At 41.2% G+C, this 26,060-nt stretch overlaps 1 protein-coding gene across 22 annotated transcripts in view; it reads right to left on the reverse strand.

The window, feature by feature from the left end:
* The window catches only part of SPIN1 (spindlin 1), a 120,041-nt gene that overhangs the window by 26,398 nt on the left and 67,583 nt on the right, over window positions 1-26,060 (reverse strand). For 8 of the 22 annotated variants that reach the window (XM_065599333.1, XM_065599327.1, XM_065599334.1 and 5 more), the window contains 2 exons: window positions 23,105-23,335; window positions 358-406 (listed from right to left, as the gene is read on the reverse strand). In XM_065599333.1, the coding sequence (XP_065455405.1) occupies window positions 358-406; window positions 23,105-23,156 (101 nt within the window). In that variant the 5' untranslated portion in view covers window positions 23,157-23,335. Of the gene's footprint in view, window positions 1-357; window positions 407-1,768; window positions 1,832-15,199; window positions 15,338-15,885; window positions 18,716-20,580; window positions 20,628-22,158; window positions 22,206-23,104; window positions 23,336-26,060 lie in introns of those variants that run through there. The other 14 variants (XM_065599337.1, XM_065599344.1, XM_065599340.1 and 11 more) reach the window with 7 other exon arrangements.

The raw sequence follows: 26,060 nt of genomic DNA on the forward strand, positions 1-26,060 counted from the left end.
AGCAATGAAGTTACTATAGTCTTTCCTTGCCACTTCTTCTCCCTAAAGTCTTCAAGCAAGCTAGAGCATTTTATTCACATGCTCGTTTCTCAAGTGATGGTGCTATTCAAACATCAGTAAATTTAAAAAGCAAGCATGTGAGCAAAAGCAGTGTAGAAAATAAGTGTATATCTGCCAGTGGATATATATTACCTGAACACAATCCCACACAGTTCCTAGAACAAAAAGTAAAGGCTGGAACAGCAGTAATAAGAACAGAAACACATGCTTCTAACAAGGTAATTCTGGGTAACAAACCCTACACTGGGAAGTACAAACAGTTGAAATTTATAAAAATAAGTTTTAGAAATATCTTACTTGTGAGAAGTTCTCTTCTTCATCATGCTGGCAGACACTCCTGCATGCCCTGTAACAGAGAAAGCAGCACATAAATGACTGAGAAATGAACAGATTATGTTCATGCAGAGTGCTAAGAAAGGCGGCTGTTTTGAATGCCAAGATATAGATGAAGTGCTGCAATTCTATGGGAGTTAAATAGCTAACAATAAAAAACAAGAATGTAAGTATCCTTAGTTAAAATCCTAGAATTAATACACTTCTGGAGCTAAACTTGTATGAAATACACTTTAAGTTCTACTCAGATGTCAGATTAAAACAGATAGTGGTTGTGGTCAAGACCTGTATGTTCAAATTCCAAACACAACAATGGTGGGGAGAGTCCCACACCGGAACCATTCTTTTAAGTGACAAATCTGAGGAACTGTCCCAGAATAAGGTGTCAAGAGAGATAGTTTTGGAACAAACTGATAAATTTAACAGTAATAAGCCACTAGGACTAGATGGTATTCACCTAAGTGTTCTGAAGGAACTCAAATATGAAATTGCAGAACTACTAGCCATGGTATGTAACCTATCACTTAAATCAGCTTCTGTACCAGACGACTGGAAGATAGCTAATGTGACACCAGAGGTGATCTTAGCAATTGCAGGCCAGTAAGCCTACCTTCAGTACCAGGCAAGTTGGTTGAAACTATAGTACAGGACAGAATTATCAGACACCTAGATGAACACGATTAGATGGGGAAGAGTCAAACACAGCTTTTGTAAAGAGAAATCATGCCTCACTAATCTATTAGAATTCTTTGAGTGGGTCACCAAACATGTGGACAAGGGTGATCCAGTGGATATAGTGTACTTGGATTATCAGAAAGCCTCTGACAAGTACACTAAGCAGCCATGGGACGACAGGGAAGGTCCTCTAATAGATCAGTAACTGGTTAAAAAGACAGAAAATAAAGTAGGAATAAATGGCCAGTTTTCAGAGAGGTAAATAGTAGAGTCCACCAGGGATCTGTACTGGGACCAATGCTGTTCAACGTCTTCAAAAATGATCTGAAAAAAGGGGTAAACAGTGAGGTGGCAAAGTTTGCAGATACAAAATTACTCAAGATTGCAGTCTGCTTTGGGCTTAGCTAAGAGTTACAAAGGGATTTCATGAAACTAGGTGACTGGACAACAAAACGGCAGATGAAATTCAGTGTTGATAAATGCAGAATACTACACATTGGAAAACAATTGCCACTATACATACAAAATGATGGGGTCTAAATTAGCTATTACCACTCAAGAAAGATCTTGGAATCATTCTGGATAGTTCTCTGAAACATCCACTCAGTGTGCAGCAGCAGTCAAAAAAGCTAACAATGTAAAGAACCATAAGGAAATGGATAGAAATAAGAGATTACATAATGCCACTATATGCCCACACCTTGAATGCCGCATGAAGTCCTGGTCATCCCATCTCAAAAAAGATACATTAGAAATGGAAAAGCTATAGAAAAGGGCAACAAAAATGATTAAGGGTATGTAACAACTTCTATATGAGGAGAAATTTAAAAGACCTTGGGACTATTCAGAGTGAAAAAGAGACGACTAAGGAGATATGATAGAGCTCTATAAAATCATGAGCAGCATGGAGAAAGTGAATGAGGCAGTGTTGTTTACTCCTTATCATAACACAAGAACCAGGAGCCACCCAATGAAATTAATAGGCTACAGGTTTAAAACAAACAAAAGGAAGTACTTCTTTATACAACACACAGTCAACCTGTGGAATTGACCCAATATATGCTACTTTATGTTCTTAACTTTAGAATATATGGTATAGAATTAATATCAGCATTATGTGTGGTGTCACAGTAGTTGTGATGGTCAACTTTCGCACAGTGTTGAACCTGACAACACCTTTATAAAGTTAAGTATTGTTCTCATTTTACAGGCATAAGCAGTGAGGGTTTACTTGCCCATCACTGGTCACACAGTAAGTGGCAAAACTGGGACAATACCCTAGATTTTCAACTCTTAACCCTGTGCTTAATCCATTAAACCAAGTTGCTTCTCCTGAGGACTTGAATAAGTGTTGAAGTCTTAATACTTACTGAAATATAGTTTAAGCCTGCCATGTTGGTTCATAAACAAAAAATAATGGGGTCCCAATGTAGAAATAAAATTAAATTATTTTAGGGAAAAAGTTAAACAGCACTAATTTAAAAAAAACCTACAGGATTTTTATATGGCCAGTTTTGTTAATCAAAAATTAAAATAAAAGATCTTATGAGAAAATCTGAAAAGATAGTCTCTTGGATACCTGAAACCTGGCTGCTTCTGTCTTAAGTAGGCATATAGGCCCAAAATGTTTGGCTGTATTACTGACCTCCATTCTAGCAAGTTATTTAGAGAAACAAAACTTAGTTAAGATATTTAATTGACTCATGAAATCTGTTTGAACACCAAGAACGGTAAAGAACAAATACTGTAAAATGTGAAATTAAGGCATCTAGTTAACTTTTCACTCTCAGTGCCTCCGGCTGACTAGTTCAAAATTTAATTTCTGGCTATTCAGCCCAAGCAGTAAGAACAATAATCATCATTGGAATATATGGATGTTTGTAAAGGAAATAAAATTCTTGTACCATGCAATGAAGTTCTTTCACACTTCTGCAGTAACCTGAAAAACCTATACTCCACACTCATTCTACTCCCATGTAAAAATAATAAAATTACTTACGTAAACATATGACTATACAAAATACATATTTATTGCATTGCCATTTAAAACAGCATTAAAAAGACTGGAAATGACCAGTTAAAGCAGTTGACAAAATATTTTATTATCTTTTCAGTTCACACTCATCAATTAACATTACTGACACTGAAAAATTAAATGTGTTTCTAGAATGTATAAATTTAACTGACCCACAAGACAAAGTATTCCTGTCAATAGTGTCATTAACTGAATGCAGAGTAACAGAATATTAAGTTACCTTAATTGGTTACTCCCAGTCTTCTGCAGTTAATTATTTTGTACCAGGGTAAGCTATTTTAAAAAATGGTACAACTTTAAAGTTGGAGATTAAAAAAAAAAAAAAAGCTCAGTGATATCTGGTTGGTATAGGAAAAGACAGTAACTTATCTCAGAATAACTGATGTTTGAGATGTGTTGTCTATGTATTCCACTCTTGGTGCTCATTAACCAGAGATCAGAACCTTGGCCTCTGCCTGCACCTTAAATGACCTCAACCACCTCTCCACCCCAAGGCATAAAAGGGCAAATGGGCCAACTACTTCTCAGTTCTTTTGCCAACCAGAATCCAAGTAACTATAGATTCAGATATAGCAGGGTAAGAAGGGCAGGTCATGGAATACATAGACAACATATCTTGAGCAGCAGTTAGTGTAAGGTAAGTAACAAGTCTTTTCTTCTTTGAGTGATTGTCCATACATACATCTTGGTGACTCAAGCAGAAACCTTGTGCTTGTGGGTAACTTGAGTCTTAACCAAATAATGACTGAAAAACCACTTTGCCAAAGCAAACGTAGGGTCTGAATGGATAGCACAGTGTTTTGTGACTATATGAATTGAACTCCAGATGGCAGCTCTACAAATGTAAGCAGTAGGGACATTTCTAAAAAGCTGCAGATGTAGTGTGATCTCTAATAGAGTGAGCTTTTATCTGGGCAGGAAAGATTAAGTTTAGCTATTTGATATTTGTGAAATACAATATGAAATCCATCTGGATAACCTCTAGGAACAAATTGCTTCACCTTTCATTCTTTTGACATAGCAATGAATAATCTAGAAGAGACTGAGTTCTATAGCTAAATAAAGAGTATGTTAATGTCCGAGTGTAACTTTTCAGAATCATTAGCATGTTTTGAAAAGTAAACAGGTAAATTAAGTCTGATTAACATGAAAATTAGAAGTTACTTCAGATAGAAACCTTAAATGAGACTCAACAGACCATATCCTTATGAAAAATGGTAAACGGTGGGCCTGCTGTTAAAGCTTTAATTTCTCTCCCACTCTAGTAAAAGTAATGATCAAAAACAATGTTTAAAAGGTGATGTAATGAACATGTAGCTAACGATTCAAATGGGGGACCCACCAGACCAGCTAACATCATGTTAATTTCCCATTGCGGAAGGAGGTCTCAAATTTGAGGGAATACATGTACTAATCTCTTTAGAAACCTAGACACCGTAGAGGGTGAAAATATTCTGTGCTTTTGAATCTGCCGATGATAGGCACATACAGCTACTAGGTGAACATTTAAATAATGAATTGAAAGTCCAGATGATTTCATTGAGAGGATGAATGGAAAAATCCATTAGGAAGGGTGAGGTATGCTGAGGTTCTGTCCAAATGGTAAATCTTTTCCAGTTGGCATTGTAGGTCAATCTTGGAGTCCAGTCCTTCCTTCCTACTATCAATCAAAATGCTCTGGACATCCCTGGAACAAGATTTCGCCCATCAATTAGGTAGCAAACATCCAAGCTACAAAGTGCAGAGACACTGGGTCTGGATGAAACATCTTCCCATTTAGTCACTTTGTCTTCAAGAATCATTAATGAACTGATCTCTATTTCTGTGAATGTATTAATTTGTAGTAATCATTTGCCAGATATCCTGACCAATTTTCATCCTATGGATTTTTTGAACTGTTCTACCTTATTCAGAATTTGTTATATGTGGTATATGAATAAAAATCCAAGTCACAAGGTCATGCCCTAAGATTGTGGCAAAATTTCATGTTTTTATCATAAAACCCACAATTCTTTCACAAATTTGATCATCTACTGAGAGTCCCTTTATAGACTGCCATTGGCATCACCTGCTTCTTTTGTTCAGCCTTTTGGTATTTCTTCCCACTGCTCTGATACCCTCTTCAATGACATGGTAATTTCATGATACAATTACTTAAAAATTATAAGCAGTTCAGAAATGGTACAGACAGAATGCTCAATTCGCCACAGCCTCTATGGCTTAAAACAATGTTGTAAAACCAGTATAAAAAAACCTACACATTTGCTTCCCTTGAGGGTGACTGCCACACATTTGTTCTCTACCTTTTTCATTGCCTTTCCTGAAAGATTCCAAACTATAAGCAATTCCAAAACAATTTAACATTTAATTTTCAAAATCAGTACAAGTTAAAGGCTTTAACCATCTGATTGCTTGATCCACCATTTCCTAAGCTCTTTACTCCTGGGGAGAATTCTGCGCCACTGCGCATGCGCAGAATTTATGTCCCCTGCAGATTTATTTGCTTCCCTGCATAAAAATGACTTTCTGACCGGGAAGGCAAAAAAGCAGTCGTGCGACCCACCCCAGCAGTATGTTTCGGGTGCCCTGAATCACTGTGGGGCAGGAGGCAGGATTGGGGAAGACCCGGCTGGTGGCTCCTACCCTGAGCAGGGCTCAGCTGCTAGTCACAGCTGGGCTGGGGAGGACGGGACTTCCTCTTCCCCTGCACGGCATCCGGGACTGGGTCAGATCCACCCGCAGATTTCTCTCCCGGCTGCAGTAAGCTCTGTAAACTCCCCTTCCCCCCCAACCCCACCGAGCCCCAACCAGTTGCACCTGGATCCCCACCCCACTGAGCCCCACTCCCTCAGCATCTGGACCCCAAACTGAGCCCCCAACATCCAGAAGCCCCTGCCGAGCTCTATCCCCCCCACACCAACTCCACCCATTCCCCCCACTGAGCCCCAACCACCTTCACCTGGAGTCCCATTCCTGTTGCACCCAGAACCCCCAACAAGCCCCGGTGCATCCAGATCCCACACCCACACCCCCCACTGAGCCACCCGCACTTAGACTGCCCCACTCAGAACCCTCTTAACCCACAACTGGATCCCCTCACATTAAACCCCTCCACACTTGGATACTGCCTTGCTGAGTGTGCCTGCCCACACAGAGGGGCAGGGCCCTAGGGTGTTTCTGGGGCAGGCCGGGTCCTTGCACTGTGTCAGCCTCACCACTAAGTCAGTGTCCCAGTGAGGAGCTGCACAGTGATCTCCCACCTCTGTGCAGCCGGTGGCCTGTGCTCCCCAATGCCATGCAGGAGCCTCCACTTTTACTTGACAAATAAAATTTGCAGAGTTTTAAAATATTGTGCGCAGAATTTTTAATTTCCTGGGGCAGAATGCCCTCAGGAGTAGCTATTGGTGGAAGTTTTCTCAGTATTTACAGCCATTTTCCATTTACAGCATTTGGTTTTATCCTTACATAAACAAGACCAAAACTACTATTTGCTTGTTACTATAGTGCAGGGGTAGGCAACCTATGGCTCGCATGTCGAAGGTGGCACGCGAACTGATTTTCAGTGGCACTCACACTGCCCGGGTCCTGGTCACCAGTCCGGGGGGCTCTGCATTTTAAATTTAATTTTAAATGAAGCTTCTTAAATATTTTTAAAATCTTATTTACTTTACTTACAACAATAGTTTAGTTATATATTATAGACTTATAGAAAGAGACCTTCTAAAAACTTTAAAATGTATTGCTGACACGCAAAACCTTAAATTAGAGTGAATAAAGGAAGACTCAGCACACCATTTCCGAAAGGCTGCTGACCCCGGCTATAATGTTATCAGCCTGCCTGAATCTTTTGTTGCTCAACTGAATTAGGGACGTTACAGTTGCTAAACTACCTAATCTTAACTAGCAAAATATATCCTGAGTTCTGCTAGCATCTTGCAGACCTTCATATTGTTGAACAAGTTTCAGAGTAGTAGCCAATTATTTGGGGAGGAAAACACTTGTAACCACTCTGTTGACACATTCCCCTCCCGCACTATGAAAAGAGAAACACTTTTTGTTACCACCACCATACATCTAGAGCAGGGGTCTCAAACACGCGGCCCATGGGCCACATGCGGTCCACGAGGTAATTTTCTGCAGCCCACGAGCCCCTCGCAGCCCCCGCTCCCGCCCTCCCCCAGTGTTTACCTAGAGCAGCTCCGGCCCGACGTGCACCAGGGGCAGGGCAGGCTCCCTGTCTGCCTGCCCGCCCTGCCCCCGCGCCATGCCGGGAAGCAGCCGGAACATGGTGAAGGGGGGGCACATTGGTGTGTGTGTTGATGTTGCTTCAGGCACCGCCCCCAGCAGCTCCCATTGGCCGCGTTTCCCCATTCCTGGCCAATAGGAGATGCTGGGGGCAGTACCTGAAGCAACAGCAATAAACACATCCCGGAGCTGCGTGGGGGGGGGGGGGCAGGGCAGGGCAGGGAGCCTGCCCTGCCCCCGGTGCGCGCCAGGCCAGAGCCCGCCCCCCGAACCCTTCCTGCAGCCGAACGTCCTGTCCTGAGCCTCTTGCCGCACCCTGCACCCCGACCCCCTGCCACACCCCTCCTGTACCCCAACCCACTGCCCTGAGCCCCCGCCGCACCCTGCACCCCGACCCCCTGCCCATAGCCTCTGTCGCACCCCACGCCCCTCCTGCACCCGAAACCACTGCCCTGACCCCCTGCCAGACCCCTCACCCCCTGCACCCCACACCCCAACCCACTGCCCTGAGCCCTCCTGTATCCCTCACCCCTGCCCTGACCCCCTGCAGCACCCTTCACCCCTCCTGCACCCCACACCCTCAACTCCCTGCCCTGAGCCCCTGCCACACCCCTCCTGCACCCCCTGGGGGCAGGGAGGGGGCGGAGTTGGGGTGGGGATTTCAGGGAAGGGATTGGAATGGGGGCAGGGAAGGGGTGGAAAGAGGCGGGGCAGAGGTGGGGCCTCATGGAAGGGGTGAAGTGGGGGCGGGGCCGAGGGCGGCGGGGGGGGGGGGGAAGGTGTCAGTAATGCGGCCCTCAGGCCAATGTACTAGTCCTCATGTGGCCCTCGTGGTCATTTGAGTTTGAGACCCCTGATATAGAGAACACACTAGCTGTAGCTAAAAGATTAGATACACATCTACCCCGATATAACGCGACCCGATATAACACAAATTCGGATATAACGCGGTAAAGCAGTGCTCGGGGGGGAGAGGAGGGGGGGTGCTGCGCACTCTGGCGGATCAACGCAAGTTCGCTATAACGTGGTTTCACCTATAACGCGATAAGATTTTTTGGCTCCTGAGAACAGCGTTATATCAGGGTAGAAATGTACTAATAATCCTTACAGATGTACATCAATGCAAAATACAAAAAAGTGTGCACACATGTAGGGTAGGGGAAGGAAAGCAAGTGTTAAAAAAACACACATCCAAGTGATTTGCAACCGCATTTTTGAACCTTTAGAAAAAGTTGATAGAGGTTTACCAACAAAAGTGGCATACTTGTTAAAAATATGCCCTTCTTCCCCCAACCGCCACAGGAACACGTCTTTTTTGTAAGATGGTAAGAACTAATCAATCAGTTATATGACAAACTGTTTTTTCCCTTTTACTAAAAAAAGTGCTTAAAGTACCCAGGATCTTAAAACATCAATTCCCATAATTTTAAAATGACTGTAAGAAAATTGCCATATTCCCAGCTTGCTTGATGTATTTGTGAATTCCTATTGGATGATGGTCCATATGCTTGAATGTGAAGCTATGTACTATGGACTTAGATTGAAAACTGCTCTAAAAAGGTGTGAAAGGACCCTATTTTCTGTTGTGGGTTTTTTTCTATTGCAGTAGCATGTGGGAGCTCAATCAGGGATCATGTCCTGAAGCAGCTGGCATTGGCTAGGATGTATCAGAAAACAGGATACTGGGCTAGATGGACATTTGGTCTGACCCAGTATGCCCATTATTATGTTCTTAAATAAGTGCTAACACTGAATCCCAGCAATGGAACCAAGGGCCAGATTTTCAGACAGACATGCAACTTGGCTGCCTTTGCACGGGCAGGTACTGCACAAATAGGATAAGTGACCAATAAAATCAAGAGTAGATACAGGTGTTGAATTTTCCCTCTCACTGGAGTGATATTTGATGTTTAGAAAGTAATTTGTCCCTAAGCAGAATGATAGCTCTACGAGCAAAACAATAATATCCAATAGTCCTCCAATTACATCAAACATTGGTCTTTCAATTTTGCCCAATTCACTGTGGCAAGCTCACAATAAAAGTGTGTGAATAATAATCTTATCTTTGTAGCACACATTCCAGGACAAATTTATTTAAAATACTTTTAAATTGCTCTGGTGATGTTTTGAGGTATATTTTATTTCTATGCAAGTCTTTTCTTTATGCAAATTTGCCCTTTAAAAGTACTTATGAATAAAAAAAATTATGAAATAATTTAACAGGATCTTAATCCTATTGCACTGATCATCACTTAAGGAAGACCCAAAAATCTTGGACTGCCAGAGTGTCAAATAAATTGTGCAGAAGAAATAATTTCTATAAATATTAATCAAAAACTAATTCTCTAGCTACTTTTGGATTATTTTAGATACAAACCTATTTGCATAGGTTTGTATAACATATGATTTAGTGAGCCTGAGAAAAGCTTATAATGCTTGAAGCATTTTACTGAAAAGCATCTTAAAAAATGGCACTACAGTCTTTTTTCCCTGCAAATATCATTTTAAACATTACTGAAAATTGGTTGGCTTTTGGAGAGCAAGGGAGTTGATAGTACCTGATGTTTGTGGGTAAAGGTTTTGATCAAGGCAGAGTTTTGCTGGAAGCTGATACTGTTTAGTTTTGTTTCTTTAGGCACCTTTGACAGAAGCGTGTTAGATAGGTTTTCTGTACATTCTACTAGAAATCAAACAAGCAAGTGTAGTGCAGTCAGATCCCATACAAGCTTCCTCACACCATTCCCAACCTCAAGTTAACTCTTAATTCCTAATCCTCTCTTCAGCAGAGAGACTTCCAAACACACTAAGTAGGGCAGCAGTTTTGTGGTGTGAACAATTTACGTCATTCACTGACGCTACTTTTGATTTGTGATCTAAACAGAATTTAGAGGATGAACAGTGAGTGGCTAATTCATTAAAAAAAATATATAAAAAACCCACTGATAGCAATTTCAATATCAATATTTCACCAGACATTTAATAAGTGGAAAGATCAGTGTGTATGTTTTTCAGTATAAATAAAGTTTGGTCTCAGGCAGTAATTGGTATTAAAGCAGCCAACATTAATGAATTTATTACAAGGGAGCTGTCAGATTTTACAACGCATGAATGCTATTTCCATTAAATGTGAAAAGGTTTAGATTCACATCACTTGCTGCAGTTTTTGTGCTACTTTGATAATTACACAAAACAGCATACTACTGTTCCACTTGAGATACTGCTTTCAGGATTAGCTTCCTCCAGCTACCTACATAAGCTTTCAGAATTTACTTTGCAACTGGAACGGTTAGAAAAAAAAAATCTCAGCTATTTATTATATATTCAGCATAGTTTCACAAAATGAACATTCAGCAAAGTTAATAAAATCATACTGTGACAAGGGACACTCCTTCTGTCAGCTGGGTGTTATACTGCAATCTTTTCTGGTCCTGGCGCCTCCTGTAGGTTGCTACCTACCTGCTTGGTAGATCTGCAGTGGCTCAGCCCTCCAGCCAAGTCACAGTCAAAAAGCAAATCTCTCCCAGGGGTAGCAAAAGTCCAACAAGCTACCTGCCCTCACTAGGGTTTTCAGCCCTGTCTCTTGGCCTTTTAAATCTCACCTTTCACTTGGGCTTCTAAAAGAGCCTTGTCCCCTTCTCGGGGCATAGGTCACTTTCCCAGTGGTGGGTGGAAGAACTCAGGCCTGCCCACTACTCCAAGTCCCAACCCGGGGACCCTATAAACAGCAGCCATGTACCGCTGCTCTGTTTGCTGCTGTTATTCCCTGGGCTTTTTCCCCCCATGTGGTCCTGTTCCTTTCATTGGTTACCTTAGGGTTTCCGTTTTCATGTCCTCTTTCCCAGGTCCTGTAAACGCGACCTATTAACACCTTTGGTCATTCCTTGCCTCTCTGGTCCCACCCATGAACTGACCTGATCAGGCCCTGCAACTCCTTTTATCTGAGCCTGCTGTGCTCTGATAGAAGCAACCAATGCAGCCTTTCTAGGCAGGCCAGGGGGATCAATTTTAACTGCTCATTCCTGGGGTGGGGTGGGTGGGACAGGAAAGTGGTGCCTCCAGCAGGGGGCCTCAAAGGACCTGGTACACTCCATCACATACCTCCCCCGACACCCAATCCCAAAGAAGGGATTTAGGGTTGTGGGCCTATCTGAAGGTTAATGTCCCGTCCTATGCAGTTTTTGCCCTGCTTGCTCAGGGTCTCCTGCATTGGCAATATTAGTACTTCTGCTACAAGCTTCCTTCATTTTTATTATGGTTGACCAAACAAGGAAAATTTGCCTGACATCCTCATTTCAGGAAACCTTGCATCCTGTTAGTTCACTGCCGAAATTTAAATGAATTACAGTGGTGTGCACAATTAAATAAGCCTAATTGTCAGTAGAAGCTCTTCCGGGGGCAGAGGAGAGAAGAGGATGAACATGTCCTCCTTTCTTCCTGGCATCCAGCTACCAGGGAGGAGGAGATTAAGGAATTACCCATTTGCCGGAAGATTCAGCAAACAAGTCCTTGGAGATAACTGAAGGAGCAAGAGAAACTGTTACAGTGCAAAGAGGATCCACAAGGGTACCTGAGGAGAAAAGCTTTGTGATCCAAGAAGTATTCCTTGGATTGAGTGCTTCCACTCTGGCGAACAGAGCACCAGGATAGGAAAAGTTAAAGTGAATTGTTTAGCATTCCCTCCTCTCTTTTTCCCATGACGCTATAGTGTCAGGTGGCTAGCTCTTGGGAGGTTCCATGATCCATGTTGTAAAACGCTCTGTTAGGCACCATTTCTACCAGTGGCTGACAGAGGAGAGCATACATACACAATGCTGCAACAGGGAAAGCCCAGGGTGAAGGGGACAAATTGGGAAGAGTATGGAGGCTGAAAAAGCGGTGTTGCAATTAGTTCACCTCTTCAGACTTCTTTACTGAATTCTTTTCTTCCATTCTGATATAGCAAAGGCAAACTGAGACTGCAAATCAGTCTGAGACTCCATTAATTAATACTCTACAAAGTGAAGAATAAAATGTTGAGCCTAATGGGAGAAAGAGTAGAACCAAACAGGAAGACCTAAATTTTTGAAGTGACCATTGATTTTAAGTGCCCCAATTCTTAAATCCCTAAGGTGCCGGACTCTCAGAAGGAGGGTACTCTGTACTTTCTCAAAACTAGGTCCTTTAAGGCATTTCACTCTATACACCCAAAAGTTATTTGAAAGAATAGGTGAATGCTTCTGTATCTGGACTGACTACCTCTTCCTGCCTGACTGAGAATGGAATGCCCTTTGTCTATACTGGTGGCAGTTAACCTTCACTGAAAGTTAACTGCCATTTCTTAGACTGCTGCTGACAACTATCATTGTGTCAAAAAACAGGCATTCTGCTATAGCCAACTGGAGGGAAAAAACTAGATTTATTACCTGAGACAAAAATACTTTGATTTTGAAACAGTGATGTTACTTTTCTGGATGGCTAAGAGTATTAGAGCTGCATGAACGTATGGTAGGTATGTAACTGCTGGGTTTAGCCATGCTCACATACAGGTTGGCAGCAGCCCTTATGCAATGTTTTTTGCAATCCTAACGACGACTCTAGAAAGTCTCTCAGGAACTTATCAGTTTAGAAAATACTTCCAAAACTAGAAGAAATGAAGGACAAAAAGAAGAGTAGGAGGAATACATCAGCCTGACAGATATTCACTCGCAGATGATCACTTTAAAGGTAAGATCATGTCTAATTCTCCAGGAAAAATGTCAAACTTTCCAGGAAATAAATATCTGTCAATCCTGTAGCTGTTGGGAAGTGACAAGCAGTAGAAGAAAGAAAGAAAAAAAAAGGGGGGGTGGGAAAAGAATACCTCAGGAAGAGAGAAGAAATTATACAGAAAGAACTACCTGTACAATCTGGCAACCACAAAACTCAGACAATTCTCTGCTAAAAATGACAAAAGGACCATATGTGAGCATTAGTATACAATTGTTCTAATAAACTAATATGGCAGGCTGGAAACTGATTTACAGTCTTATATGTTGTCTTCTAAACTGTCAGGGTCACAAGTCAGGTCACTTGTTTTTGAATCAAAATGGCTTCAGCCAGTAGATTACAGTTAATGTCAATTTTAATGACTATCCTCAATGTTCAATAATTGCCTAATTTATTAATGATGAACTCTCAGCATGAGATTAAGCAAGAGGGGTACATCTTCTCCCAATATATGTTTGCTGCACTAGTTTTAAGAAAATACATGACAACATTATACATTTTAAGGTCAAAAGGATCACTATATAATCACCTAATCTTATCTTCTGCACAACACAGGCTATAGAACTTCATCCATTAATTTCTGCAGTGGAGGCAATTCTTATCTACCATGTAAACAAATTACCAAACTTTAACTTGCAGCTGAAATAGAGTGCCTCTATTAGAAAGATGTCCAACCATGATTTCAGGACTTCAAATGCAAAACCATGCTCTGAAGTGCTCTAGCCTCTGTTTGCCAGAAGCTGGGAATGGGCAACAAGGGATGGATCACTTGATGATTACCTGTTCTGTTCATTCCCTCTGAAGTGTCTGGCATTGACCACTGTCAGAAGACAGGGTGCTGGGCTAGATGGACCATCGGTCTAACCAGTATGGCTGCTCTGATGTTCTTAAATGACAAATTTACCCTTTTCTTGGAAAGCTGTTCCAATGATTAATTGCCCTCACTTTCATGTGAGTCTTCTTTCCTATCCAACAATTTCATCTTATTATGCCTTGGTCTGCTAAATTAAAGGACCCCTTATAGGTAGGGCGACCAGAGAACAATTGTGAAAAAACAGGACAGGGAGTGGGGCACCTATATAAGTCCCAAAAAGACTATCCCTTTAAAAACGGGACATCTGGTCACCCTACTTATAGGTCACATTCAACTCACCTTATTTAGCTTAAGTCTCATCATAAGGATTGTTTCCACTCCTCAGTTAATTTTTATAGCTTCTCTGAACCCATGCTAATTTTTTAACAACCTTTTCAAAGCATGAACACCAGAATTTGATCACAGTAGCTGGTGTTCTTCCAATATGAATAAAAATGAGGTGGGAGGATAAGATCTAGTTATAGGATCAGCTCAATTTAGTAACTATAGATAAATAAATTTTATCCTTCATTAAATAAATGTTTTGGATAAACTTTTTCCATAACTATCCTTACCTGTGTACACTTATGGCAGTTTTATTTACCTAAGAAAAAATTAAAATACTGTTTTTGTGCATTTTAATTGAACTGAATTTTCCTTCAAACGTAACTTGATGCAAATCATGAATAAATAAATAGGACTGTAGTAAACAATAAATGCATCATTCACCATTTTCTAAACATTTATATATGAAACTAAAGAAATCAAAAGAAAATGTTACCATGTGACATTTCTAATGATTTAAACTTATGAAGTATGCATTTTTTTTTAAGTTTTAAAAATGGCTGCTTTGTCCTATTCTGGAATAGCACAAAGCAGCCAGAGCATACAGGTCAGCTAAACTGGGTTTACAGCTGCTTTGTTCTGACAGTGCATCACAAGACAGCTGAGTGCACACTCCGTTTCCCCCATCTTCCAAATTACCTCTGCCTTTTACAACACACACACAAACTTCCCCGTCCTTCCTGCAACCCCTCTTGTGTGCAAGGTATATATCCTCCTCCTGTAATTTCCCCCTCCTTCTTGGCCTACCTATTGAGTAGATGTAGTGCCACAAAATAATTTTTGAAAATATATTTATGATTTTTTAAAAAAAAAATTCTAATGGAAATTTTATCTGTCAAAAAGAACACCTTTCTTTGAAAATGGTCACCATCTCCAATATTCTCAGTGAGACTAAAGCCACAAGTTACCCTCAGGGAAGATAGTTGCTTTCCATGCTGTGAGCAGGCTGAGACACACACAGAGACCCTTCTCAAAGTCGCCACCAGACGAGGGCAGTGGAAGTTGTGGAATTCTCTGTAGTAGAACACTGTAATCTTCAGCCTATGCTGAAGGAGAAACTTTACCCATTATTCTTGATAACAAACACTACGAATAATCCTAAAATAAGTTATTCAAATGTAGCATATGCACAAGATTTTAGTGAATTTTCACTTTAGAGGAAGTTTGACAAGTGTTACTCTGTCAATGAAATCAGGGGCAACAAAAAAATAATATTGGGTGTTACATTTCTTAAGGATTCATTTTTAAACTTCATTTTAATGCCTAAAGAAACAGATTTACTTGTAAATATTTGGAAAATTCATTTAGAATTCAGTAAATGCTGTAATTCTGGGGAAGGTATGCTGTATTTTTACCACATAACAGAGTTTGCATCCCTGCTTTGAGTCCAAAACTGAACTCAACCTTAACCCTGGCATTACTATTAATGCCTCATAATTCCTCCAGAGTCCAACAGTTCTGTTAGCCTCTTGCCACAGAATACCACCAGGAACTTATGTTCAATCAGTTACCTAGTGTGACTCCTGAAAATGAAAGTGTAGGGTTTTCCTTTCCCCATAAACGATTAGCTTGGTGGCGAAGTATGGTTACTTACCGTGAAAAGTAACTGGAGTTTTTTGAGATGTATGGCTCCTATCTGTGTTCCATTCATGGTGCACATATGCTCCATGCACTTAAGACTGGAAGATTTTTCATTAGAAGTATCTGTTGGTCTGTGCCTGCACCTTTCTCCTCATGCTCCCAGTCAAGCATATAAGGGGCAGTGCAAACACCGCCTGCCTTTTCAGCTCCTTCTCTTCTGTGAACAGCTTAGGGTAAGAATCTGAAGCAGAGGGTGGGTTATAGAATACATATAGGGACTACGCATCTGGAAAACTCAGTTATTGTACAAGGTAAGTAATCCTTACTTTCTTTGCATGGTGGTCCCTATAGGTGTTCACTCAAGGTGACTCAAAAGCAGTATTCACTCAGGTGGAGTATGTGAGGAACCCCTACTGTACCACTGACTGAATGACTGCTCTGCTGTTGAAGCCTGCACCCGGGGTGTAATGTCTCAAAAGGTACGCATAATGCCTCATGTTGCTGCCTTACATATCTGGAGATGAGAGACCTCTCACAATGAAGCTACAGAGTCTGCCTGGGCCCTAATTGAGTTTGGCCTCACACCCTGTTAGGCAGAGGTTACTATCAACTCATTGCAAAAGCAGGGGGCAGCTCAAAATCCATTTAGAGAAGTCTCTGAGAAGATCACCCAACATATAAAAGAAGAGGCCTAGGAGTCAAATAGTTAAGGGAATTTTCTGAGGGATTTGTACTTCTTATGTAGAAAGCCAAGGCTTGGACTTCCAAAGAATGAACTTCATAACCTTCCTGTTAGGACATGACTTCAAAACAGAGAACAGATTAAATGGATGATCTAGTTTAGATGGAATTCTGAAATCAACTTCAACTTAGCATGTAACCTTAAGGAAACTTTAGAGAGAGAGAGACAGACTGACTAACTTCCATAAGGGCTCCCAGCTCTCCAGGTTGAAGTGTTTGCAACAAGAAAGGCAACTTTCATAGATAGATGACTGAAGGAACATGAGGCTAAGGGCTCCAATGGGAGTTCTGCTGATGTAGATTGAAGTCCCATATTGTGATGGCTTTGAGCACCAGTGGAAAGGCACTTACAAGGCTTTTCAAGAACCTCACTATGACCGGATAGGAAAAGATGGAATAGTTGCCCACTGGGGGTGTGGGGCTGAGAGAGAGAGAGAGAGAGAGAGAGAGAGAGTGCACGCAAGAGCACGAATAGCTGCCAAGTGTACTTGTAAGGAGCAGAATGACAATCCCAACATTTTCAGAGAGAGGAGATAGTTCAGTAGTTGGCATCTCGCAAACTTACAGTGATAGCTGACAATGGTAGCACCATATAGAAAATCTCTTCCATTTTGCTGTGTACCACTTTCTTCTGGAGTCTTTCCAGCTGTTGATCATGATGGTCTGTATAGCAGCAGAACACAATCTCAGAGTTAGCTATCCATCCACATACCAAGCAGTTAGATGGACAGATGCTGAATTCTGATGGAACACCATGCATGTGTCCTGGGTCAAGAAATCTGGTAGTAGTTTAATGTGGATGCATGGATGTGCAGCCATCTGGAGAATGCTGGTGAACTGTCTCTGACATACAAGAGCCACAAGCATCACTGTTGCTTTGTCTTGCCTGATCTTCCTCAGGACTTGTGCTAAGAGTGGGATGGGTGGAAATGCATATATTAGCGATTCTGACCAGCAGACTAGAAATACATCCTGTGTCTCTGGAAAAGAGTCTGCTAAAGCTATTTGCCACAATTTTCTGCACTCCAGGTAGATACACAACTGGGAGAATGATGTGGTGGTGGGACGTACAAGTTCAAGATTGATGGCCTCTATGAAAATAGGTGAATTGCACTCTACCTCCCTACTTGTTGCTGTAACAGATTATCACGCTTTCTGACATGACTTGGAAATGTAGGCTTTCGATGAACAGCAGGAATCTTTTGTAAGTCTTGTGTACAGTATGTCGCTCTAAAAGGTTTATCTGCAACTTGGTCTCCTCCAGGGTCCAAGTACCTTGTGCTACACGCCAAGTATCTTGATCAGCTCCCCAACTCAATGGGGAGGCACCTAACCTTTTTTTGTGTGGGTGGGTGGGTGGAGGAAGAGATGAATGAAATTCAGACACCATCTCATGTTTTCCTACCAGGTGAGTGAGGCTAGACCTTGTGGGGTAGAGACGCAACTTGTCCAGGCTGTGTCTGTCAGGGACAGACTTTCTATAACCAAGCTTGCAGACATTGAAGATGACATCTTGAATGGTATCACATAGATACATACATACATAAGGCTATGTGGGGAAAGACAGGACCTCACTAATGGCTGGGGGTTCACTTGGAACTCGTTATGAGTCCTGCCATAGCCCGTAACCTGTTGTCAGGTAGGCATGCCCTGGCCAAGACCAAATCCACAGTCACTTCAAAAATGTCCATAGTCTATGTGGTGGTTAAAGTAAACTTTTCTGTGTTTACCTGAAGTTCTAATGACTGTAGGAGGTTAAGTAAGAATAGAGTTGCTATCTGAACTTTCTGGCATGACTTCCCTTTCAGGAGCCAGCCACGTAGGTAGACCACTGACATGCCCTGATGATGCAGGTGTACCACAACTATTGATAACACCTTTGTTAACACTATTGGCACTGGTGAGAGGCCAAAGGCAAGGACTCTGTATTGGTAATGGGTTAGGCTGATGGTAAATCTTAGTCTCTTATGTGCAGGGTGGAGATTTATGTTGAAATAAGCATTCTTCAGGTTGAGAGATATAAACCAATCTCCTTGGTCTAGCAAGAACATTAGGGAGGACACCGTGATCATTATGAACCTCAGGCAGTGGACAAAGACATTCAGACATAGTGTAGGCCTCTGGCCTCCTTTGGGGGGGGGGGGGGGGGGGAGGGAAATGAGGAAATATCTCAAGTAGAATATTTTTCCTCTGTGCTGAGGTGCCATCAGCTCTACAGCTCCCAGTTGAAACAGGAAGTCTACTTCCTGTCTGAGCATCCTCTCTGTGTCAATGGGCAGAGCTGCTGGTACAGATAGTGGTCTTACTCTGCTTCAGGTGGCTGACGGTGTCAGTGATTGCCGAACCAATGATATTGTCAGGATCTCTCGACAGTGCTGGTCCAATAGCATTGATGATTCCAGGTCTGCATAGATTGGGCCCGCCTCAATAGTCCATCTGGTCCCTGTTGCTGGGTAGTCAATGGGGCTTCAGTCTTTCAGCAGTGCCTATCTGGGCTGACTGCTTCTTGGTATTGTCAATCTCTTCTCCCGGCAACTCTCTACAATCAGTGGTGTCTGATGCATCCAATTGCTCCTTTCCCTTTTCAGTACTCAGGATAGACCCAAAGTCACTACTCCAGTAGGTGGCAGTCTCAGATCACTTTTGGCTTTCTGTGCCAAGGGACAGGTACCAGATTCTCTTTGAGCTCCTGATAAACCTGTACTGGGGCACGGAGTCTCGCCCAACATAAGAATGGACTGGAAAAGTCCTTTTCTTAGATACGGACATAGAGGAGATTGCTTACATTTGTCCTTGTGAGGGTGCTCATTCTTACCTTCTTTGTGTCTACCCTGTTTTCTGCTGGTCCCTAATTCTGCTTACAACAGTCCCAGAGTAGTCCTGGTCTACACTAGGAGGGGGGTCGACCTAAGATACGCAACTTCAGCTATGCGAATAGCGTAGCCGAAGTCGGCGTATCTTAGGTCGACTTACCTGGCCATGAGGATGGCGGTGAGTCGACCGCTGCCGCTCCCCCATCAACTCCGCTTCTGCCTCTCGCGACTGGAGTTCTGGAGTTGATGGGGAGCATGTTCAGGGATCGATTTATCGCGTCTAGACGAGACGCGATAAATAGATCCCTGATAGATTGATCATTACCCGCCGATCCAGTGGGTAGTGAAGACCTGCCCTGAGACAACTGTGTACCAAAGGCTGATAACTGGTGCCTCTGACTGATGTACCAGGGTCAGACTCTGGTCTCATCAAACAATTCATCAGGAAAGTATGAAGTCTGAACTCACGTGATTGAGGAGTTCAGCAAGAGAAACTCTGGCAGATATGACACTTCAGGGGATATGTGCTTCCCTGCGGCACTACATATTGGTGTCATGACCTTCACTGACTGGGAAGGCCTGGAGACAGACCACAGTGCTTAAAACCTGGGGCCCTGGGCATGATAGGTACCAAATACTGGTAGATGGCCAGGGTTGGGAGGAAACCCCCGAAGTTTTCCAAAACTAACACTAAAACTAAGAATTAGGTAGAAAAGGAGAACTATTTACAAGTAATAAAACAAAAAATGCTAGCTAAAGCTGTAGACACTAGAGAGGTTTCATCTCAGACCACAGATGGTAGAAAGGAACCGTAGAAGTGACTGGTCTGCACTGCCCCATATTCCCTCAGCTGGGAGCACAAGGAGAAGGGTGCAGGTGCAGACCAAGGACACCGCTAATGAAAAAAAAAAAGTCTGGTCCCAGGCACATGGAGCACATGCGCAACTCAAGTGGAATAGACACAGAAACCACCACTTTGTTTATAATCATTTTGATTCAGGCCTATCCATTCTCCTCTTAAATCTTCATCAATGCATTTTACCTCTTCTCTTGCACTTATACGACATGAATGGTTTAGACATAGGCTTTGTTTGATTCCTGCTGGTTGGCCAGCCAAGCCTTCCATAATTTTTAGTTTTAATTCATAGACTGACATTTGAAAACTTTCACCCACTTGTCCCTCAGATGTGAAGATTCATTTCTGAAAGAAAAAGGGGAGCAATTCTCAAATCTCAGCCAATGAACAAAGTTTAATCAGATAATTATGAACTGAACTGATAAAACAATCACCAAACTGATTTCTAGTTACCAGAAACATTTCCATGTTGAATGACAGTAGAAGATGCAAAACACTATTTTGTAAGTACCAATTTAAAAAAAGAATTTATAGTTTGCCATATCTGAAATTTACTTTATTATAGTTGAACACAGAGTCTTAGATCAGCTCTTTAAGAAACTGATTCATCTGTTTCTTTCTAACCCTCCCAATTTTGTAGGTAGCTTTCCTGTACCTAAGCAAAGCTATAAAACCAACTGTTTTTAAAAGTAACCAAAAAGTTTATAATTGCAAAAGAGAAACTAAGTGTTGTAGCATTACTATGAATTTGATCAGTAAAAATGCAAGTGAAGCAAAAGCACCCTTTCCAGAACTATTTCCCCCCAACATTAGTTTTTACTGTGTGACACTCATTGGACAATCATAATGCAGGTAAAGACATGCTAACGTGAACCATATATGAAATCAGATGCACAATATCCCTCAAATCTCATGGAAAAGAATGCCTTCAATAGCAGGTGTTCCTTTCAAAAGTTGTCACTAGCAATACAGAAAATCAGAGATTGTTGTATTACTACCAGACCTGAATACTTCACACACCACACTGGAAGACAATTATATTTCACAACCCAAAAGGAGTTAGTGTTGTGCTGGTTGCTTCTATGTGTCTAATATTTAAGAGATTAGGTTATTGAATATGACAGACTTGCAGCCTTTCATGGAGATTAAAGACTTCTTGTAATTTATTCAACAAATCTGAATGATGAGCTGGAAACACATTTGGAAGCATCAATATGGGCTGTATGGTTAGTTTCATATCAATTGAGCTTTCCCAATTTCATATTAAATCACAGGAGCTTCACATAAATCTATTATGGTACATGCACCATACAGTGTACCTAAATACTCTTTTATCCCTTCCTTCAGCTCATTAGCTACATTCTATGCTTTACAAAGTGAACATATGATTTTTCTCTGCCGGGAATGAAAGCTTAATAGAATGACCCTAAGCAGAACGAGGTGTGGGGGGTTAGGAACAAACAAAAAAACCTCAAAAAAAACAGTTGTACCAAGCAAGCTCTCTGTCTCAAAGATAAACTATTTTGCTTTTTTAAATTATGGTTTAATCAAACAGATTAAAACAACAGAACTTCCAGCTTGTGGTTCAACAGTTTTCTAAAATGCCTGGATGTGGAGTTCTAGGTCCCAAAGCCATTCTCCCCCCAACTCACAAGAAATTACTCTTAGGGCTTGTCTACACTTGAAAGTTAGTTCAGATTATGGTAGGTGGAAATTTAAAGTACAATAGCTATTTCTGTATGACTCCATGTGTACATAAGCCCTTACAGACATCCCCCCTTAGCACCCAGTGCAAGGGGAAAGCTGAATTAGTTAGCTTTTGTTCACAGAGACCCCAGGCACTTAATTAGTTTAAACCTTGTTAGTTTATACTTGCATTGTCTTAAATTCTTCTTGCCCTCAAAGCATGGAGTAAGTACTTGTCTGCAAGACAAAGTTGTACTGGTTTAATTATATGTGCAATTTTAAACAGCTTTAGTTAAACGGGTGCATAAGGCTGCGTGAACACTTATTTTCATATAGTTTAAGTTAGTCAGGAGTTGATTTAAACTCAACTGAAGTAAGACATTCAAACCAAGATAAGGATTGTCCACATAAAAGGTTGCACTGGTTTAACAAAAGATTTGTCTACAGGGGGAGGTATTCCTGACTAACTTCGGGCATGGATGCTCTAGAAATAGATCAAGCTAATTTAGAGTAAGGCACTCTTATTGTGGAAGAAGAACACCCACATAGAGTTAATCAGGAATAGCTTTAACTTCACACACTACCTTAATCTGAATTAATTTCCGTACTTAGATGACTCCTAAATCTCATATAAACAAAGCCAAAAACAGCTTAGAGATGCTCCTTTACCGTTATTGGCTGATCAGCTTCTTCAGACTGCTGACATTTTATAGCAAGTTTTAAGGAGTACCTAATGAATATACCATGTTCCAGAGTTCTCTTTACTAGCACTGTGGGGGATCACTGATGAACTGCTTATATTCTGAAACCGACAGACACTAATCTTGTTGTGAAGCATTTTCCCCTTCCTTTCAAAATTTCATGTCTGTGTGCAATATGAAAGCTTCAGCAAAACTAAAATACAACAAGATATTTTTACATACAAGTCTCCACTGGATTTCTGACAAGCTGATGTCAGAACAACTACAACAAAATAAAGCCAAGGAAGTTGACAGGAGCAGAACACACACAATTTTAATACCAAGATGGAAAAGAACTGAAAGTTACTAAAAACTTCATAAAACCATTACAGACACTTTTGTGTTTTAATATTTAATTCAGTATTTCACCACCTAATTTAAAAAAAGATTGCCTACCTGCATCAGCTCTGGATCGCTGACCTGGTGTCTTTCCGAATGGGGTCTTCATTCATCTGTGTTTAAGTGAGCAGCAAAGCTGCTGGACTAGGGTGAAAATCCAGTTCTATCCAACTCTTAAAATTTCCGCTTAGCCTTAGAATGATAAAATTACTACTTGTTAATCCACCATTCAAACGAGAATTTGCTTGTCCCAAGATTAGCTGAAGAAGTATTTTCAATTATATTTCTCTGCAAAACAAAAAGAGATTTTAGTATAAGCATTCAAATTTGAAGTGTGGTCAAGATGAGCGATGTAAAAATTAAAAACTAAAATTATATTAGCAAAAATGTTAATTTTCATGCTCAGGGAAGTTTTACTTTTTATTTTAATGTTTTAGCACTGTGTACAGTAAAAACAATGGAATAACCTGGCACAAAACCAATTTGGACCTACAATATCTGGTAGGGTTTGTCCCTTAAGTTAATTTCTGTATACGATACAGTGCCATTTTATAGGCCAGTATTTAGAAATATGGATCAGAATGATCTGAAAGCAACACGGAATAAAATGATTAGGTGCCAATAAACTAACAGTTTGTTTTCAGCCAGGGTAGTACAGGGTGTTAATTTTTAATTCTTAAAATGTAGATGATTGTATGAAAGTCTTTGTTTTAGAATATGAAACGACACATCACTGTATTTGCATAGAGGTATTGGCAGTAATCAAATACTTCTGTTAGCTGATAAAACACCAGATTTACTTCTCAGTAGAGGAAACCAGCTCTACAGAAAACAGTGATTTGAGACTTTAGAACACATTACTGAAAAAATAATTCAACTATGACAAAAGGGAGAAGAGTTCTTCGGTGTGTGAAATTAATAATCACAAATTTAAAGAAATTTTGCAGAAAGGTTAGGTATTTGAGTAAAGTAATTTGTAAAGCCAAGTGAAGAGAATTAAAACTTCTGAAACATTTAATCTCATTAAATTTATCTAGATCAGTTGCTACATGAGCTCTTCATAGAAATCTGCATGGAGCACTCTTATCAAGCATTTTTTCCCCTGAGAGTTGGCAACATCTTTGCTAAAACAGTTCCTGCTAGCCAAACAGAACAAGAGAAATCACAGTAACTGATCTGAAACAACGTAAAGCTTTTTTAGCTTTATTCGCTTTTTCACACCACAAACATCTGCTGTCCTGGCTTAATTAGGGTTGGTCCACACTGGGGCGGGGGATCGATCTAGGAAACGCAACTTCAGCTACGAGAATAGCGTAGCTGAAGTCGACGTTTCCTAGATCGAACTAAATTCACTTACTGCGGGTCCACGGGGCGCAGGCAAGCTCCCCCGTCGACAGCGCTTCCTCCTCTCGGCGAGCAGGAGTTCCGCAGTCGACAGGGGAGCGCTTCTGGGATCGATTTATCGTGTCCAGGTGAGACGCGATAAATCGATCCCAGAAGATCGATCTCTACCCGCTGAATCAGGCGAGTAGTGTGGACCTAGCCTTAGTGTTTACCAATAGCTTTACAATTTCATGAGGTCATGGTAAATTGAGACAAGGAAGTTAAATCTAAAGGAAATAAAAAGCGTATTAAATTGGTTTGTTCAATGAAACCAGGGGTTAACATTTTAGAATACCTGATTTCTTGCAGTGTGTAGGGAAATAGGCAAAAGAAACATCAAACTGGTGGTAAGAAGTCAAAATCATTCATTTTTAAATTAAGAAATTTACAGCCCCTTAGATTACCTGACATTCTTATGACTCCATGATTTTCATCCTTCAGAGATCAAAATCCCACCCAGTATATTAAAACTATTGAGAGTAAAACTATGTTGTAGTCTATTAAAAAATGTAGATACTCGAAATGTTTAAATTTTCCATTGACTCAAGAGTGAACAAGACATGTGGATCGACATTTTGCTGACAAAGGAAGCTTTCTTTGTTTGGAAAAACATTTAGTAGAAAAATCTATCAAGATAAATTCTTATTTAGCTAGCTTGTTCTGCTGCTACCTGTGGATATGAGTCAAAAAAACAAGACTGATATCAACGCGGACAAAATCAAGATCTAGAATACTTCAGTGTAGCCATACAAATATAATAATTATCTCCAATGCCATTTTGACTTAAGTCTGTCTTGCACGGTTTATTTGTAATTTCTGCTCTAAGGCCTTGGCTACACTCGGGACTTAGCGCTGTGAAGCGCGAGTGTAATCGCGCTGCCAGCGCTGCGAGAGCGCTCTTGCAGCGCTGTATGTACTCCACCTCTCTGAGGGGAATAGCTTGCAGCACTGCGAGCAAGCGTGCAGCGCTGCAGGCTCTGATTACACTGGCGCTTTACAGCGCTGTACTCGCTGCGCTCAGGGGGGTGTTTTTTCACACCCCTGAGCACAGCAAGTTGCAGCGCTATACACCGCCAGTGTAGCCAAGGCCTAAGCTAGAGGCTCTTCCAAGTCCTTGCAGTGCAGCTGCCTAGCACAAGTTATCCCTGCCACTCCTTCCTTAACACTCATATTGGACAAAAAAATCACTCCACTACTTCTGTATTGGATCTTTAAAACCCCAGTATGTCAACATTGGAAAAAACACAAGGGCTGCATTTAAAAATGATATTATAATCAGTTAACTATACATCTATGAACAAATTAAAACTTTTCTAGATTCAGAAGCAAACTAAACAGTACTTGTGTGCGGGGGTCTAACTGACCCCAGGAACACACACATTTATTTAAAAAAAATACATTATGCAGCTTTCAGCGTTTAACTGACCCCACATTTAGACAATGGAAATAGCAATATAAAAGGCACAAACACAGCAAAGTGGCAGTGACTAGCCTACTACTTTGGACAAATGGAGCAAATAGGTGACATATGTCCTGAACATATTAAGTTTTTACACTTCACACATTCTTGATGCATTTTTCTGTCTTGTTCTCTGGAGCAGATGTAACATCTTTCCTGTTTCTTAGGCGC

Source organism: Chrysemys picta, chromosome 6, assembly GCF_011386835.1.
Source record: "Chrysemys picta bellii isolate R12L10 chromosome 6, ASM1138683v2, whole genome shotgun sequence".
NCBI lineage: Eukaryota > Metazoa > Chordata > Testudines > Emydidae > Chrysemys > Chrysemys picta.